Source organism: Rhineura floridana, chromosome 16 (assembly GCF_030035675.1).
Source record: "Rhineura floridana isolate rRhiFlo1 chromosome 16, rRhiFlo1.hap2, whole genome shotgun sequence".
Classification (NCBI taxonomy): domain Eukaryota; kingdom Metazoa; phylum Chordata; class Lepidosauria; order Squamata; family Rhineuridae; genus Rhineura; species Rhineura floridana.
Genome location: NC_084495.1, coordinates 34,758,520 through 34,775,775, shown reverse-complemented (window position 1 = coordinate 34,775,775; position 17,256 = coordinate 34,758,520). Strand labels below are relative to the sequence as shown.

General features: G+C 49.9%; 1 protein-coding gene across 3 annotated transcripts in view; it reads left to right on the top strand.

Moving 5' to 3' along the window:
- Positions 1–17,256, top strand: part of NLGN3 (neuroligin 3) — a 54,955-nt gene that overhangs the window by 25,815 nt on the left and 11,884 nt on the right. For 2 of the 3 annotated variants that reach the window (XM_061598265.1, XM_061598264.1), the window contains 3 exons: positions 6,416–6,478; positions 10,778–10,927; positions 13,425–13,610. In XM_061598265.1, coding sequence (XP_061454249.1) covers positions 6,416–6,478; positions 10,778–10,927; positions 13,425–13,610 — 399 coding nt within the window. The remainder of the gene's footprint in view (positions 1–6,415; positions 6,479–10,777; positions 10,928–13,424; positions 13,611–17,256) is intronic. The other variant, XM_061598266.1, reaches the window with a different exon arrangement.

Genomic DNA, 17,256 nt, shown 5'->3' with positions numbered 1-17,256 from the left:
CGTGGAAGACCCCACAGCTGATGAAGTCCCTCACAGATGTCGTTGGCTCCTCAACGAGAGTCCTAAAGCGAGGGGGGCACCCCTTTGAAGGTCGCTGTGGGGCAGAGTTAAGTTGTCAAAGTGCCTAAACTGCATGTCTGTGCATTTGGTTCTTGTGTATAGCACAATGAACTTGCCTTACGCAGGATAGGTCTCTTCCCCAAGAAGGTTGTGATCTAACATTCAGCAAAGAGGGAACAACACAGGAAGAGGAGGGGATTAAAGTGATGGTGAGGATAAACATAACATTATAACAGACTCACATCCACACCGCACATTTAAAACACTTTAATTATCAAAGCTTCCCCCGAAAGAATCCTGGGAACTGTAGTTTGTTAAGGGACCCCCTCCCACCCGGCACACAGAGCTACAATTCCCGGCATCCTTCACAAACCGCAGCCCCCAGGATGCTTTGTGGAAGCCGTGGCTGTTAAAAAGGTGTAAGAGTGCTTTAAATGTACAGTGTGGATGTGCTTAGGCAGGGATAGGGGCAAGGAGATTGTGCCAAAGACTTCCCAGGAAAAAGTCGGTCTGAAGGTGGGATTTGAAGGAGGAGACAGAGGAGGGACCAGGGAGCCAATGTTTGAATTTGGAAGTTTACAAAACAAACTTTGCAGCATAATACAGCCCGTCCCCTTTTGGATCCTTGGGTCTATAAGACAGTGGCCCTATTCTGTTTATTTCTCCAAGGGGATTCATATCAGATGGGCCTTGCCATACCTCTGCTGGCCTCCCATGTCATCTGCACCTGGGGAAATGGAGGCACTGCTAGGGGGATGCTGAGGCTACTTTGAAGAAAGGTATGCCACCCCTTTGGCACAGTCCCCCATGTATAACAAGGGAGTGCCCTGGGTGCCCTTGTGCAGATGTGCCCTCTGTCTCAAGCTGGGTCGGAGAACTGCGGCAGGCAAAGTTCCTGTATCTGCTCAAAGACTGGCTGGTGCAGTTTATTGTTCTAGTTATGTGAGCAGAGCAATGAGACAAAGAGAGGGATTGCTCACCTGCAGAAATTTTAGCTTGTCCATGGTTGACTAATACTGAAATAGAATTACATGGGAGGATTTGGTGGTGGTGGAAGGGATGAAACTTGGCTTGGAAGTTAGTTAGTGTTAGAAAATGACATTGTCAAACTGGCCATATCTCTTGGCTCGGGATCTTAGCATTCTCTGCCTCAAAGGAGTAATGTGGCCTTTTAACCTGACCTGGTGCTAATGGCAGCTCGGGGGAGGGGTGTTTTTTATCAGGACTGCAGTGCAGGGAGAGTGTTAGAGCCTCTCCCCTTCCCACATGCCTTGCACCTGCTGCTCCTTAAGACAAGATCCCACATTTCTGTCGTCTTCTGGTTTTGTCCTCCCTTGCTGGGGGTGCATAATCTTATCATGCATTTAAAGCACATGGTTTCTCCAAAGAATCTTGGGAACTGTAGTTTACCCCTCAGAGAGGTAAAATTCCCAGCACCCTTAATAAACTATAGTTCTCAGGATTCTTTGGGCGAAGTCATGCGCTTTAAATGTATGGTGCAGTAGCAGCTGGTGGTTCCATGTCAGTGGGGCTTTGGAATCCACTCTGGGTTTTAGTCTGAACTTTCTAGACAGCTCCTTGAAAGTTTGGAGTAAAACCCGAGGCAGATTCCACTGCCCCACTGACACGGAGCCACCAGCTGCCATTGGTATGGTGTGTGCACACCCTGGCTTTTTAATCAAGGGATTTTCTTCAAACGCGGTTGTATACTGTTCTGTTTTGGCGAAGCGCCTGAATTTCTGCACTTTGGTTAAGCACATGGTGATGTTGGGAAGTGTGTGAGCTTTTTGTGCTGGGCCCCAGATATCCTGTTCCCTCCCCCGCTTTTTAAAACTTTGTTTACTGGGTGGCTGCAAAGTCCAGTGCTGCTGAGACCCTAGTCACTCTCTATCTTAATTTGCTCAGAAGCTCTCTGTACATACATGCAAATATGTGGTCCTCCTGATGTTGCTGGGCTCTCGCTTCCCTCAGCCTCTGCCATCATGGCCATTGGCTAAGGATGATGATGAGAGTTGCAGTCCAATAACTGGAGGCCCACAGGTTGCCCACCACTGCTCCTAGAGCAAGCCTTCTAACCAGGAGATATTGGCTAAGGCAGGTTGTGTGCATCCCTTGCTGTTTGTCCTAACATCCCAGCTACTCTGCAAGAATCATAATATTTTTTTCTAAATTACTTAAGAGACATACAAGTCTTGCATATCAGTCTACAAACTGAAAGGAAATTATTCCAGTGCCAGCTGCATGCCTGGCACACCCATTTTGTGCCGTTTCTAAGACCTGCTTTATTTTTGCTTCTGCGTGGTGGTTCAGGTCCCCACCAATGAGCACCACTCACAGGCAGAGGAATCAGGGCAGTCGTTTGAAGCAGTAACAGCCTGTGCACTTGCGTTCAGACAATTCTGATTCTGGTATCAATTGGAGGGACTGTGCATGTTTTAACGGTTGGAATCCATACGCCTGGTTTCTCCCTCAGCCCATGAAGTTAGTGAGGTGCCAGGGGCTCTGACGTGGTACCATTTCTTTCTGCCCATTTTGAGGACTGGATGGGCAAATATGTGGGAGGGCATGCACCCTCCATAACACACACACACACCTTGGTACGAAGGCAATTCAGGGTAATGAACCATTCTTGAGACATGGGTCGAAGCACAGCAGGGGGGCTGGCATGTGCTTTACAACTCTCACTGCATTGACAAATAAAAGTGCCGTTCCTCTGGGCCCCTTTTGTGGCTGAAGATATAATGAGAAGCTCTGGCTGAGGCCACCAATTTTAATCTACTCTTCTTTAGTCCCACGAGAGCTAGTGTGGTGTAGTGATTAGAGTGTTGGACTACGACCTGGGAGACCAGGGTTTGAATCCCCACACAGCCATGAAGCTCACTGGGTGACCTTGGGCTAGTCACTGCCTCTCAGCCTCAGAGGAAGGCAATGGTAAAACCCCTCTGAATACCGCTTACCATGAAAACCTCATCCATTGGGTCGCCGTAAGTCGGGTTCGACTTGAAGGCGGTCCATTTCCATTTTTAGTCCCACATGCCCGTCTCCTCTGCCGGATGCAAGCAGCTGTCTCTCCCGAGCCCTCCTTCCCTCATCTCTGGCTGGCCCTGTGGGACAGAGGTGTTTCTGCTCCTAGCAGTAGGTCTTGGGGACGATGTGCTGCATTTTCTTGGCCTGTTGGGGTTCCCATGCACCAGACTGTGGGCGGACAAGTGGAGATGGGAGGAGGGGGGCGGTGATGAAAACAGGGCACTGCTGCCTCCCATGGATTTTGCTGGCTCTGAAATACCACCATTTGCAGAGGGAGTTAGAGAACGGGGAGATGTGCCCACCCATGGCAGGATGGAGGGCCCTATAGGAGTGAGCGAGCGGAAGGCGGGAGGGACTCTGATGCTTCTTGATGGGAAATGCTGGCTCTTTCTCCCTTGGTTTCCATGGCGACAGTGCAGGCCTGGAATCAGAGAGAGTCACGGCTGGAGACAGGAGAGCTTTGTTCAGTGCAGGCGAGGCTTTGTTCTGCCCCCAGCCGATCTCCTGCCCTCTGGCATTGTGGGCTCTTTCTTACCTCCTGTCTCGCACTTTCCTGCGTGGGTTCCCTTGCATGGGGGTGCATGCATCGCTGGTTGCCAATGGCTTTGGGGAGGGCATCGGCAGTCCATTTGTGCTGCAGCTGGCCAGGGCCGCTGTTGTAACCATAACCCCATTCTTGGCCCTGATTTGTTTTCAGCCTGAAAAATCATAATGGTTTTGCTGCAATACCAGGACACACGTGACCTCCTCTGACTAGAGACAATGACATCCGTGTGGACTAGGGATGTGGGAGGAATAAATTCAATTCGGGTTGCATTGCAAAGCAAATGTACGTCATTCACACTTCCTGCAAAGGATGCGAACCGAAACAGTCATTCTTCAAAGTTTGCTCTTCTCCAAATTTCGCATTGCAGTTCTCCAACCCAAAAAGGTGCATAGGAAGGCATAGATTAGGGGAAAGTTTGCATAAATAACGTACCAAAAAAAATTGTATTTGGATAAAATTGCTTGCAAAAATGTCTACGTTAGGAGAAATTTGCACTAAAATGCCGACACATTTTTGCGAGGCCATTTTGACCAAAAAAACCTCCACTACAAATTGATGTGAAAATGTGGTGAACTGAACTTGGATTGGAAACGCAAGAAATGGAAAGTGACAGATTCATCCATCCTTAGTGTGAAGAGCTGCTTGAGGTGGTGGTGGGGATGCTGGCCTGTGCTCTTGTGCGAGTGGTTAAGCCAGTCTCTTTTAACAGTAGAATTCCTGGTCATCCAGTGAAGCTGAATGTTGAAGGATTCAGGACAAACGAAAGGACTTCTTCACACAGTGCCGAGCGAAATTATGGGATTCGCTCCCACAGGAGACAGTGATGATGGCCACCAACTTGGATGGCTTTAGAAGAGGATTAGCAAAATTCATGGAGGATAAGATTCTCAATGGCTACTAGCCATGATGGCATGCTCTGCCTCTACCCTGGAGGGGTGGTCTACTCCAGCAGGTTCTTAAGCCTACAAGTTTTTTTGCAGGGGGGGGATAATGAATCCTGCAAGCTGAACTGGTAACCTAGTTCTTCCGGGCAAAAACTTGCTGGCCTGACTCGCTTGCAGCCCCTCCATGAAACTGCTCTTGTCTGTGTATCCTTTGGCTTGCCTGTTTCCCAGTGAGCAATAACTTTTAAGATGAACACAGCCAAGTCTCTGTTCCCAGCTGTCTCCTGACAACCATGCCAGCAAATGGGCCTGCAAGGCCAAGAGCCCTTAGCTTGTCTGCATTTGGAATCTCAAGTTAGCCTCACAGAAGGGAAATTGGAAGGATGGTCTGTGCAAGGTGGCCTTCCTGCACTCATGAGGGACCCAGAAAAAAAATTGAAATTTCCCACCTCTGGATTTTTTTATTTTTTGAATGACTGAAAGAGCTACTCTGATTAGAATGTACATTTTGATTCTGCAAATGGTTCGTTTCTGCTTTCTGGAGCGCATGAAGAATGCTTAGGCATTCATGAATAAAAGGCGTTCTTGGAGCCATGAAAGCTTGCTAGGAGCCATCCCATAATCTGCCAGGCGGAGAAGTGACTTGCTGAGCCCCCTTTTTGCAGTTCTCCTAAAGAAGTAATCTGCCTGCCTTCCTTCCCTCTTCCCCCCCCCCTCGGCCCCCCAAAGGGATGGAAAGTTAAATGGTTTCCCTAGTGGTAAAGGCTGTGTACATGCGTTGCATGCAGAAAGTCAGAGATTCAATCCCAGGCACATCTCCAGTCGAAAGGATCCCTGAGGATGGAAAAGGCCCCTCCCTGCCTGAGACCCCAAAGAGCTGCTTCCAGTCTGAGTAGATGGTGTTTGGTTTGGTGAATCTACTGTTTGGCTGTCTAAAGGAGCTGCTTGCTCCCACTGCTAACAGTGCGCTGCTGGGTTGTGGCCAGATGAGATGGCCAGAGAGGCCCTTATCCCTCGAAGGGACTGGGCGCTGGTCTCTGTCCCTTGCTAGGATCGCCTGCTGCCCCACCAGTCGCTGCTACATGCATGTGAGCATGCTCACACCAATCCCCCCCCCAAACTGCCCTCCCACACACACACACATTGGAATCCCAAAAAAACATGGTGGCAGGGGGTGGGCAGGTGAGGATGTTTCTGTTCAATGGTTCCTGCATGCAAGCAAGCAAGCAGTGGCTCCTGAGCCTGATCACAAGGCAGCATGCGTTGCCTCCCACAGATCCCCACAGTGCGCTGCTTCTCCAAGCAAAGGCAGCTGCACCCATTCTCTCTCCCAACCCCTCAAAGCCCCCATTCTCTTGAGGGTTGTTAGCTTTCCCAAGGGAATCGGTACCTCCGGAAACGTAGTCCTGGAATTTACACACATAGGAAAAGGAGGGGGAACAGGTGGGAGGCGGGCCTGACGTTCCAGTGTGGAGGGTCCCTCTGGGTTCAGTCAAGCCCACTCTTCCCCCTCAGGCCTGACTTCCGTACCTGAACGAAGAGGAGAGGCAGGTGGGCACCCCAGAAGAGGATTCCCTGCTTGTCCTTTCCTCTGAGTAGCCTCTTGACCCTCCCAGGAATGGGGAAGGGAAGCTGCTACAGAGAGCCACCCCACCCCACCCCACCCCAGTGCTGCTTGTGGAGGTCAGAGAGTGGGGGGCAGACAGATGCTTTAGTGTGGAGCCCGTGCGCTGCCCAGGTAACGTACCCACCTTCTCTGCAATCATGCTATTTTTGAATTCTCTTTTTGTTTCTTTTTTTCTCTTTTTATTCCTGTTTTTCTTTTGTTTTTCTTTTCTCTCCCCCCCTTTTCTTTTCTTGTTTTTGTTCTGTCTCCTCCGTGTTTGGTCTCCCTCAGGCGGCTCCAGCGCTAAGAAACAGGGCGAGGACTTAGCGGATAATGACGGGGATGAAGACGAAGGTATTTGTGTGCGCGCCAGGTGCCTGTGGCTGCATGAACCTGCTCCCTCCCGCTCTTGCTCTTGCTCTCGCTCTCGCTCTCTCTCATGCGCGCTCCTCATTCGCTGCCATCCCAGGAGTCCCAGCTGTTTTTTGTGTCTTTCTGTCTCCTTGTGCTGAGCGGCTGCATGGGAAGGGGAGGGTGGTGATGCTCCGTGAGCCTCGGCCTTCTCTTCCGGGGGCTGGGGGAGGCAGCGGGCATTGCAGAGAAGGGAGAGGGAAGGGGGCACACGGCTGTGGGGGTGTGGTTGCCTACAGGAGCCTGCGCGCTGCCCCTGTCCCCATGTTGTCTCACTCTACGACGTGGGTGACATGGCGAGCTAGGATGAGCTTTCCCTGCCAGCCGGTGGAGATCTGCTGGTTGCACAAAGAGGAGTCCCCTTTGGATTTCCTGTTCTCCAAAACTCACCTTCCCTGCCCCACACACAGCAGGTCCGAGCTGCCAAAGATTGGGTACCTGCTGGCTTGAGGAGGCCCAAGCCTGAACAACCCTTGGCCCCCTGCTGCCAGCAAACGTGTATCTCACTGCTCATGCACTCTCTCTCTGTCTGTCTCTCTCTTGACCAGGGTTGTCCCTCAGGGGCAAGGCCAACAACACCCCCCCCCCGGCGCCCTGGGGAGGAACAGTGGTGCTCCACTCAGCTGTGCCTGCCCTGTCTTTCCCCCAGACAACTTCACCAGGGGGAGGGGTCAAGATTGAGCCCCTCGGCCACAAAGTGCACAGGGCAAGCCTCTTCGGAGTTGGTCAGATGGGGCTGTTTGCCCACACAAGTAAAAGGGCACCGGATGTTGCAAAGCATTGCCGAGAGGCAACTGCTCTTTTTTGCAGTAAGGCTGGTATCCCAAGGAAGCAGGTTTTCCTTTGCCAACAGGGCAGTAGAGAATGGCCAGGAGATGCTGTGTCCGCAGGAAATGGAACGGTGGTGGATATCTTAATGTGTCCAAGGTCCAGGCAAAGTCATGGGTGGTGGGGGTGCAACTGGAATGCCCTACCTCAACCCCAAATGTGGAGGACGAAGCTGCCCTTTGGCCATGGCTGTGGTAGGCTGGGCCAAGTCTTAGGGCAGGAGCATGTAGTGGGTGATGGAGAAACTAGAATCTGCACCCCTACCCCACCCCGGAGCTGCTCCTGAACTGCAAGTTGTGCACTGCAATTGGGCTTTGACAGATTCACTCGTGAAACAGTTCACACTTATGTGCAGTTACCTAATGACAGCCAAATATACAACAACTGGTTACAGAGGCAGTCACCACACATCATTCCTGTGGATGCTGTGCAATAATTGCAAAATGGTTGCCAGCCTGGGAGACAATGGCTTGCTCCAGAGGTAGCCAATGTGGTGCCCTCCAGATGTGAGGGACTACAACTCCCATCATCCTGGAGCACTGGCTATGCTGGCAGGGGCTGATGGTACTTTACAACATCTGGAAGGCACCACGTTGACTACCCTAGGCTTACTTCTTACGTTGGCTATCCAGAGCACATGGCAACTCGTCCCTCCTTCCGGATCATAATCCAGCAATAAGCTTGTCTGTGCCACGTTTTACAAAGCAGCTACCGCATTGGGAATACGTCATAAACCCTGTTGTATTAGCTCACTCTTTGGGTGAACTAACTGCCGGCATACACTGAAAATCTCAAGAGAAGCTCAACTGCTTTCCAGACACCTCTCCTGGGTTTTTCTCCAGCTGGGTTCACAGTGCTTTGGGGAGCCATGAGGCCGTTTCCTCCCAGGGGGCAGCTTCCCAGCTGTTTCCCACCCTCCCATCAGGGCACTGAGGCATCAGCTGGAGGCTGCAAGGCCACCTCAGGACAATGCCTGTGTCCCGAGAGACCCAGTATCCAGGCAGAAAAGGGAAGGCAAGCATGAGCAGCATTCTCCACTGTGGGAAGTTAGGGAGGTGTAGCCATGAAGCACTGGAGGCGAGCGGATGAGTGGGCCTTGAGATCGAGACCACACCCACTGCTGCTGAGGACCTGGGGCTTCACCCGAGGCTGATAGTCTCCACCTCCACCCAGCTGTGTCCATGGTGGAAGCTGATGGCCATCCTCACCTTTTTTTCCAGCAGGGGGTCGCAATTCCAAGTTCGCAGGAAGATGTACTTCATGCCACCTGTTTGTAACCTTTGCACCTGAAGCGAAAAGTCAAATGGTGTCCAGCAATCTTCCTGCCTAACCCCTCCCTGCAATACACACAAGAGTTTAGCACTTAAGTGTCCCATTTGAGAGCATCGCAATACAATCTCAGCACCAGGCTCTCTGTCCTTCAAAATTCCAAAGGAGCAGCCATGGTGACTTCCACCACAATAAGTGGTTTCACCAATCCCATGGAGCAACAACCCATCAACTGTATAGCTCATCTAGGGTGGTGGGGAGCTTGTGCAGAAAGCAAGGGCTGGGCTGGGCGAGCCATGTCCAGCAACGAGCACCCTTCTTGCTTCCGCTTCCCTCTCTTCTGCACTGGAGGACTCCCGTGCTGTGGTGAAACTTTAGCTGCACCTGGAGGCATGGTGGTGGGCTCCATAACTTAGACTGCATTTGGAACTCAGACTAGGCAAGAGATGTTCCGTCTGGTGAGTTTGTGAGTTACAGCTGATGGTCCATTGTTCAGTGCTAGACCATTTGTTCTGCATGCAGAAGGTCCCAGGTTCAGTTCCCTGCATCTCCAAGAATGGCTGGGAAAGACTTTGGTCTGAAACCCTGGAGAGGCACCACCCGTCAATGCAGAGAATACTTAGCTATGTGGACCCAATGGCCTGGCTTGGTATACAGCTATGTCCTGCGTTCCTACAGGCTTGTTAGAGGATTTTCACAGATGTTGCTCTCAATCTCGGCCTCGATATTGGTTTTTAGAGGCATGATGTGACTGTGAGCTCCTTGGACGGAGCGTCAGGTCCTTCCTGGAATTAGGTGAGCAGAGGAGGGAGCGAAGCTTGGACCCTTCAGGTGCTGCTGCTGGTCCTTAGTTGCCACCTCCCAGCAGAGCTCTTCTTTGTGAGAGAATGCGCAGCCCACTGCTCCTCTGCTGAGGCCACTGCCTGGTGGCTGTGCTGAGAGCGTCAGCAATAAATATCTGGGTATGACTGAGCTCTCTCTTTTTTGCAGTGGGGGAGGATGGGAGGTTACTTGAGAACAGCGCTTTCTTCAGTCCAGATGCAGACTGCCATTGCACCACCTTCCAACAGATTTTTTTTTAAAAGTCTGCCCCGTTTGTTCATCAGTTCATCCCTGGGGTGCCCTGCTCAGTGAGCATTTTGCTCTGAACCTGCTTTGCTGTGTGAATTGGAGGTGGGGAGGGTGGCCCAGGGTCACCTTGGCAGTTGAGGATTCAGCTCAATGCAGCTGGGTCAGGCACAGCTGCTGCGGTGGGCGCGGCGGGGGCTGTGAGAGCAGGATGGATGGGCAGGCGTGGGGCTGCTCTTTTGGGGGAGGCATTCCCAAGCCTCTTCCCAGTTCAGGCTGTCCTTGATGGGTGCATTGCCTTCAAAGAGCAACCCCCAGAGAGAGAGAGAGAGAGGGAGAAATGGAGGCTGAGCATGATGAAATGTACGTGGCTGGTGCTAACCCTTTCTGGCAGGTGTCTGGGCACAGGAGTTGGTTCCCTGGCAGACAGAAAGAGGCAGGGTTGTCTTTCTGCCCTCTCCCTTCAGTCCTGAGACCTTTCTGATGTGTGTGTCATCGGTGTCAGGGCACTCTCTTCACACTGAACCTGGAAAAAGGCAGGCTCCCCACCCCCCACCCATTCCTGGACCCCTGTGCCTCCTGTCCAGCACCGGCATCTCAAGACTGTGCAAACTCCAAGGGTGGGTGGTACAACATTTGAGGTTTGCTCGCCTCTTCTTCTGGCCTCTTCACACCTCTCCCAAGGGTAGCACCAACTGCAAAGGCGGCTTCTTCCCGAGGTGGGCTGCTGATCCTGCGCCAACTGCCTTGGGCTCTATTCCAGCCCAACTCTGGCCTTGGAAGCGCAGCGCTTTGTGACTTGACTGAACTGTGGCCACCGCCAGGCTCCTCAGGGTTGTCTCACGCTGGCTGCCTTGCTGTGCTTGCCATCTTCCCCTTCCCCCCACCCCAAAGGCTGGTAGAGTCCCTGGGGCTGAGGGCCAGTCTGAGGCCTCTGTGAGTGGGGACCAGTGGATGGGGCAGGGAACTGGCCAGGTCTCTTTCCCCACAGCCTTGTACCAGGAACCGCCCCTCATTGGCCCAAGCAGGTGGTGGTGGCTCTGTTGGACTCCTGTCTCTAGCTTCTCCCCCTTGCAGACATCCGAGACAGTGGGGCCAAACCGGTGATGGTGTACATCCATGGCGGGTCGTACATGGAAGGGACAGGCAACATGATTGACGGGAGCGTGTTGGCCAGCTACGGCAACGTCATTGTCATCACCCTCAACTACCGTGTGGGAGTGCTGGGTATGGAGACGATGGGCCTGCCTGGTGGTGGTGGTGGCACTGTGGGGGGGGGGGCAGGGGGTGTGTGAACATCTTCAAGAGCAGAATGGGAAGGGCCGTAGTAGCTCAGTGGCAGAGCATATTTTATATTGTATTTTTATATTTGTGTTTTTTGTAAGCTGCCTTGAGGGTCTTTGGCTGAAAGGTGGTGTATAAATAATAATAATAGTAATAATAATAGTAGTAGTAGTAATAATAATAATAATAAAAGGTTCCTGGTTCAATCCTCGCCATCTCCAGGTAGGGCTGGGACAAATCCCCTGCCTGAAACCTTGGACAGCCACTGCCTGTCAGTGCTTTCCCAACCTTTGGGTCCCCAGATGTTGTGGACTACAGTTCCCATAATTCCTGACTATTGGCTATGCTGGCTGGGGCTGATGGGAGTTGTAGTCCAGCAACATCTGGGGACCCAAAGGTTGGGAAAGGCTGGTGCAGACGATATCAAGCAAGGTGGACCAGTGGTCTGACTCGTGTAAGACCGCTTCCTATGATCCCAGACTCTGAGCGGCCCTCCCTTCCTGCGGGACCAAACATGCTGACTTCTTTGTAGGGCTTCTCTTGACACTGTAGGAGCCCCATTGATGTGTGCCTGGACCGTCCCAATGGCAGTCATTCAAGAGCTTGCCCTCACCGGTCTCTGTCATGTCCCCGTGACTTACTTTCCACATTTGGGGCAAAATTTGCTAAAATGTGGAGACTGAGCGGGGTGGGTCTGCTCTGCTGTGCATAGAATGAGGCCGCAGATATGAGCAAGACTCTCCAACCTTGCTTCCTCTCTCCAGGTACCCCCCTCCTCCAAAATGCTATGCTTCACACTGACTCACACACTAATCAGGTTTTATTTCATATGTTTGAGAGAGGCATAGACACTACCCGATGCTGAGAGTCTCTCTCCTTCTCCCCCCCCCACACTTATGCACAAGGGCATTTTGAGAACGCCACCTCCCCACACCCAGCATGGCGCACAGGTGTTTTTGACCAGTGTTTGTTTGCCACGGGAGCATTTCCCCACCAGAGCCTTCCCTCCGTCCTGCTCGTCCACCAGCACCTTGTCTCCAGCCCAGACCCATTTCCTCTCTCGAAGCCAGAGGCTGTGGCTGGCCAAGCAGAAGGGCTTTAGATCCCTTGCTTGGGAATTTGGTCTCATTTACACATCCTGGCATAGCGGTGAGCAAATATTGATCTGTGGTTAAATATTGAAGAAATGTGTTTACCCACCTCCTGCGCTGGCCTGGCAAGCATTGCAAATGAGCTGCACCAAAGGGAGTATTCCATGTCCCCTGCTGGGGTGCAGCCAAGCCACCACTGGAAATGGACTGACAGTCCTTTTCTGGATCAGAGCAAGTCTGCAGGCTGGGCCTTTTGCGTTCTGGGGGGGGGGTTCCTTTTTCCTGGAGGAAGCTTCACCCATTGTGTCCTGGAGCTCTGGTCACATCTACAACATGCATTTAAAGCATGAGCCCTGGAGCTCTGATCATGGCCATACCATGCATTTAAAGTGTGTGGCTTCCCCCATAGAATCCTGGGAACTGTAGTTTGCCCCTCACAAAGCCACAATGCTGAGCACTCTTAACAAACTACGGTTCCCAGGATTCTTTAACTATATATGGTGTATAATAATAATTTATATCCTGTCCTTCCCCCCCAGAGTCCAGGACGGCAAACAAAACACTAAAAGCACTCTAAAATGATCTTAAAAACAGACTTTAAAATATATGGAAACAAAACATCTTTAAAAACATGACCTAGGAGACCAGGGTTCAAATCCCTATTCAGCCATGAAGTTCACTGGGGTGACCCTGGGCCAGTCATTGTCTCTCAGCCTAACCTACTTCACAAGGCTGTTGTGAGATAAAACGGAGAGGGGAGAACTATGTACACCACTTTGAGCTCCTTGGAGGAAAGGAGGTATATAAATGTAATCAATCAATCAATCAATCTTCATCTATACACACACAAGCACAAATCACTGCATTGTTCAAAAGATAGCAATTTGTTCTCAGGGCAAACCCTTTGAAAGGCCCATATTGAAAGGGTCACAGCCACACGCAGAGTGAATTATACCATACATTTAAAGCACATGGCTTTCCCCAAAGCATCTTAGGAACTGTAGTTTGTTAAGAGTGCTGGGAATTGTAGCTCTGTGAGTAGTAAATTACAACTCCTAGAATTCTTTACGGGAAGCCATGACTCTTAAAGTGGTACAAATGTGTTTTAAATGCATAGTGTAGATGTGATCTCAGTTTGACCCTCTGTGTATGGAAAATTCCCCCTTGGGGAATCTCCATAATCTTGAGTGGGGATGGAGGGAAGTGTCATCTTCCTGAAAGTTGCGGTTGAGAAACTGGGCCCATCATGGTGGTCTTTGACCTTTGTAGTGTGTTGTGAGGGATGAGGACAGGTCTGAGTCATCTTCGAGACAGCGGTGCCCACTTGACTATTCTCTGCTTGCCCACAGGGTTCCTGAGCACCGGGGACCAGGCTGCCAAGGGCAACTATGGGCTTCTGGACCAGATCCAGGCACTGCGTTGGATCAGCGAAAACATTGCCTTCTTTGGCGGCGACCCCTTACGCATCACTGTCTTCGGTTCAGGCATCGGCGCCTCCTGTGTCAGCCTGCTTACACTGTCGCACCACTCCGAGGGTAAGAGATCAACATCATCAACCCGGCTGCTAGGGTCCTGTCTGGAACTGAAATGGGCAGAGAAGGGTCTGGAAGAGGTTTGACCCTTGCCCCATCTCTGCCCTGAAATTACTGGACTTCTGTGCCTCTTTACCCATAATGATGTGATAGCCAGTCTGTGTGAACAAATGGGGAATCTGGCTTTTCTCGCCTCCTTACCTTTGAGTACCTCCCATTAATGCATTTCCTCCCCTGGGAATGGCAGGTTTCAAGGTGTGTGTGTGTTTTAGCTAATTTACCTATTGCTGAATGAATGTATGCCATTGCGTTCACACCATCTAACTGATTGCAAAGACAGAAAGTAGGAGTGGACAGAAGGCAGATCAGGATCAATTGGTAGATCTTTGGGTGATGCGCAATAGTTTTGCAAGGATTTCAGACTCCCAATTCTTTTAACAATAGGAGCAACAAAATTACTCCACCCCAAATTAAGCTGTTGAAGAGAGCTTGGGGTAACCAGGAATAGATGTTTGCGTGGAAGGACTGTGACCTTTGCTCAGTTTTGGTCAGAGCTTGGAAAAGTTACTTTTTTGAACTACAACTCCCATCACCCCAATCCAGTGGCCATGCTGGCTGGGGCTGATGGGAGTTGTAGTTTAAAAAAAGCAACTTTTCCAAGCTCTGGTTTTGGTACTCTAAATAAACCTAAGCACATACCTTTTGTACCTGGCTCCAATTGGTGGATTTTGAAGTTCTAAGTAAAATGCAAAGTACATTCAGGAAAGTGGATGAGTGGGTGGAAGGGAAATAGCAACACATTGTGAAGCAGCTTGGTTGTGGGATCAGGAAGTGTCTGGGCTTATCTTTTGCTTTACAAGAAACTAGCAAATGAAATTAACAAGCAATCTAACCGAAAGGTTGCATAGGTATAACAGTGCAAATCCATGGCCAGCTCTTTCTGTGTGTGCATGCGTTTAATTTATATTTAAAAATTAAAAGCCTCCTGTTTGGGATGGTTTGCGATGAGGGTTAACATTCTACATTTGGAATTTCTCGTGGAAAAGATTGCACCTCTGCAATTAGGATAATTTTCAGGTTGCTGTGTTTGGCATCTGTGTTGTATTCTGCACTTGCTCTCTCACTCTGTCCTGCTCGCTTGCTCTCATGCCACACACACATATCTATATTTACTCATGCACACACAGAGAGTTCTTGCTGGGGTGATCCAGGAATGGTTTGGGCCAAGGGAGTGTGGGAAGCTGTATGTGTAACAAAAAAGGGGGGTGAGCTGAAGATGGTCTGAGGACCTGGACTGGACTAGATTTACATCAAGCATACCTTGAAGGAAGCAAATGAAACCTCCGAGCCACAGAGAATCCATGTTAAAAAAAAAAAAACTACGGCTGCAAAATGGGCCTACTGGGGGAGCCAGCTGCAGTGATGGGTAACAGCTTGATAGCCCATGAAATAGCCAAGGCCTATAGGGGTTAAAATGCTGTCGAGGCATTTTTCAAGCCTAAGAAGAACAGCTCCAGGGCAGGCCTGTTGTGAGAGGCTTCTGCTCAGTGTCTGCTGTGAACCAGGAAGGTCCATCCATCCATTCCAAGTGACCTTGTAAAACAGGGCTGGACGCTTGCCATCCATAACTAAGGAGGCTGTGAGCGAGATACCTGCTTAATTAATTAATTTTTTTACAAAATCTGTAGGGCTGACTAATGTTGCACTAAAGTGTTTTAATTAGGCCAAAGGCTGCGCTCTCTGCCTTACTCTAAATCCTGGCTGGTGGGCTGGAGGGAGAATACCTTACAGCTGGGCAGAATGAGGCTAGTAGGCTGGCTACACAAAGTGGCAGAGTTGATTCAAGGCTGGGCCATCAAGAACATCAGAGGCACTTGATGGCACTGTTGGCACCACTGTTGAGTGTGAACAGTGTGACATCACTGATGATGGGTGACACAGTACCTACTTCAATGCTTTGCTCAATTTGGAAACTATTTCCTAGGAAGGGTGCCGGTTTATTTTTCTGAAATTCCACATAGTAAAGGCTGGGCTTTTACCCAGTTTGCCGTACAAGTGCTTGTATAATCTGTTTTAACGGATGGAAGAAAGTAGTGCCAGGCTGCTTTCCTTCTTAGCATTTTGCCTCACCATTTAAGAGCATTTTTATAGTTTCTCTTAGAGTTGCAATTAATTAAACCAGAAGCTGCTTGTGCTCTGATCTAGTTAATTTCGTCGTTCCATTGACAAACGTTTGGGGCTGGGGGTCCAGCTGCAATACAGAATAGAAGATGCTGCCAAAGGGGTTTGGATTTCCAGGGCTGCTGGTGGTCATGTGGGGTGCAGCTAGTGGGGGCAAGGACTGTGCACTTGAGTCCCTGTAAGCATGTGTGGGATGGATTGTACCTTTATTGCCTTGTGCTGTCGTCCACTTTTCTTTTAAAAAAACAACAAAAACCTCCCAACTGATTGCTGTCAAAAAGATATAGAGTAGGATGGAGGATGTTAGTCATTTCTGTGTGTAAAGCAGAGCTTGGAAAAGTTACTTTTTTGAACTACAACTCCCATCAGTCCCAGCCAGCGTGGCCACTGGATTGGGCTGATGGGAGTTGTGGATCAAAAAAGTAACTTTTCCAAGCTCTGGGGTAAAGTATACGCTATGGAAGATTCTGCGTTATGGGCAAGGCTCATAGCTTGGTGGGAGAGCATATGCTTTACGTGCCTAAGGTCCTGGATTCAGCCTGTCCCAGTAAAAAAAATTCTTGGCCAATGCGGCTAAGAAACACCTTTGCCTGAGACCTTGGAGAACTGTTGTTAGGGTTGGAAGGACTGAGCTGGATAGGCCATGGTGGGTTTGTGGGTAGCCTTGATACAAGGCCGTTTTATACATCCTTATTTTTATAGTTTTAACAGCAGGTATGTGAATAGGAGTCAAAGGAGAAGGATTCAAGATTCTTTACTCAAGAGCGTGTCTTTCTTTGCATGGATCTTCAGAGGTGTTATGTGTCTGTTAGTGGAATACATAAATGGAAACTGAAGTAGCGAGAGGAGAATGTGGCAAGGGCAGATGGTTTATAGTAATCAAGGGTCGTCTAGGATGCTGCTAATTGCAGGGAAGGGTGTATGTGTGTACGCACGTGCTGAAAAACGCTGGGAGCCTTTTGCTCAAATGTTGCATGTGCTAAACCCATCCGGGATGTTGTGTTTTTTATCTCTCTCTGTTGCTCTAATGCAGTGAACTCCAGTTCAATTCCTGCCTGCAGAATGGAGACCTAGAGCAACCCTTGATTTATTTATTTTTCTTTCACATTTATATACCGCCTGTCTCCCAAAGTGGTTTCCAGTGTTAAAATACAGAAACAAATAAATGCAACTCTCCTATGAGGAAAGGCTGCAACATTTGGGGCTTTTTAGTTTGGAGAAAAGGCAAGTAAGAGATAACATGATAGTATATAAAATTATGGAGAAAGTGAACACTGAAAAGTTTTTCTCCCTCTCTCATAACGCTAGAGCCTGTGAACATCCAATGAAGCTGAATGTTGGAAGATTAAGGACAGAAAAAAGAAAGTACTTCTTCATGCAGCGCGTAGTTAAACTGTGGAATTTCCTTCCACAGGATACTGTGATGGCCACCAACTTGGATGGATTTAAAAGAGGATTAGACAAATTC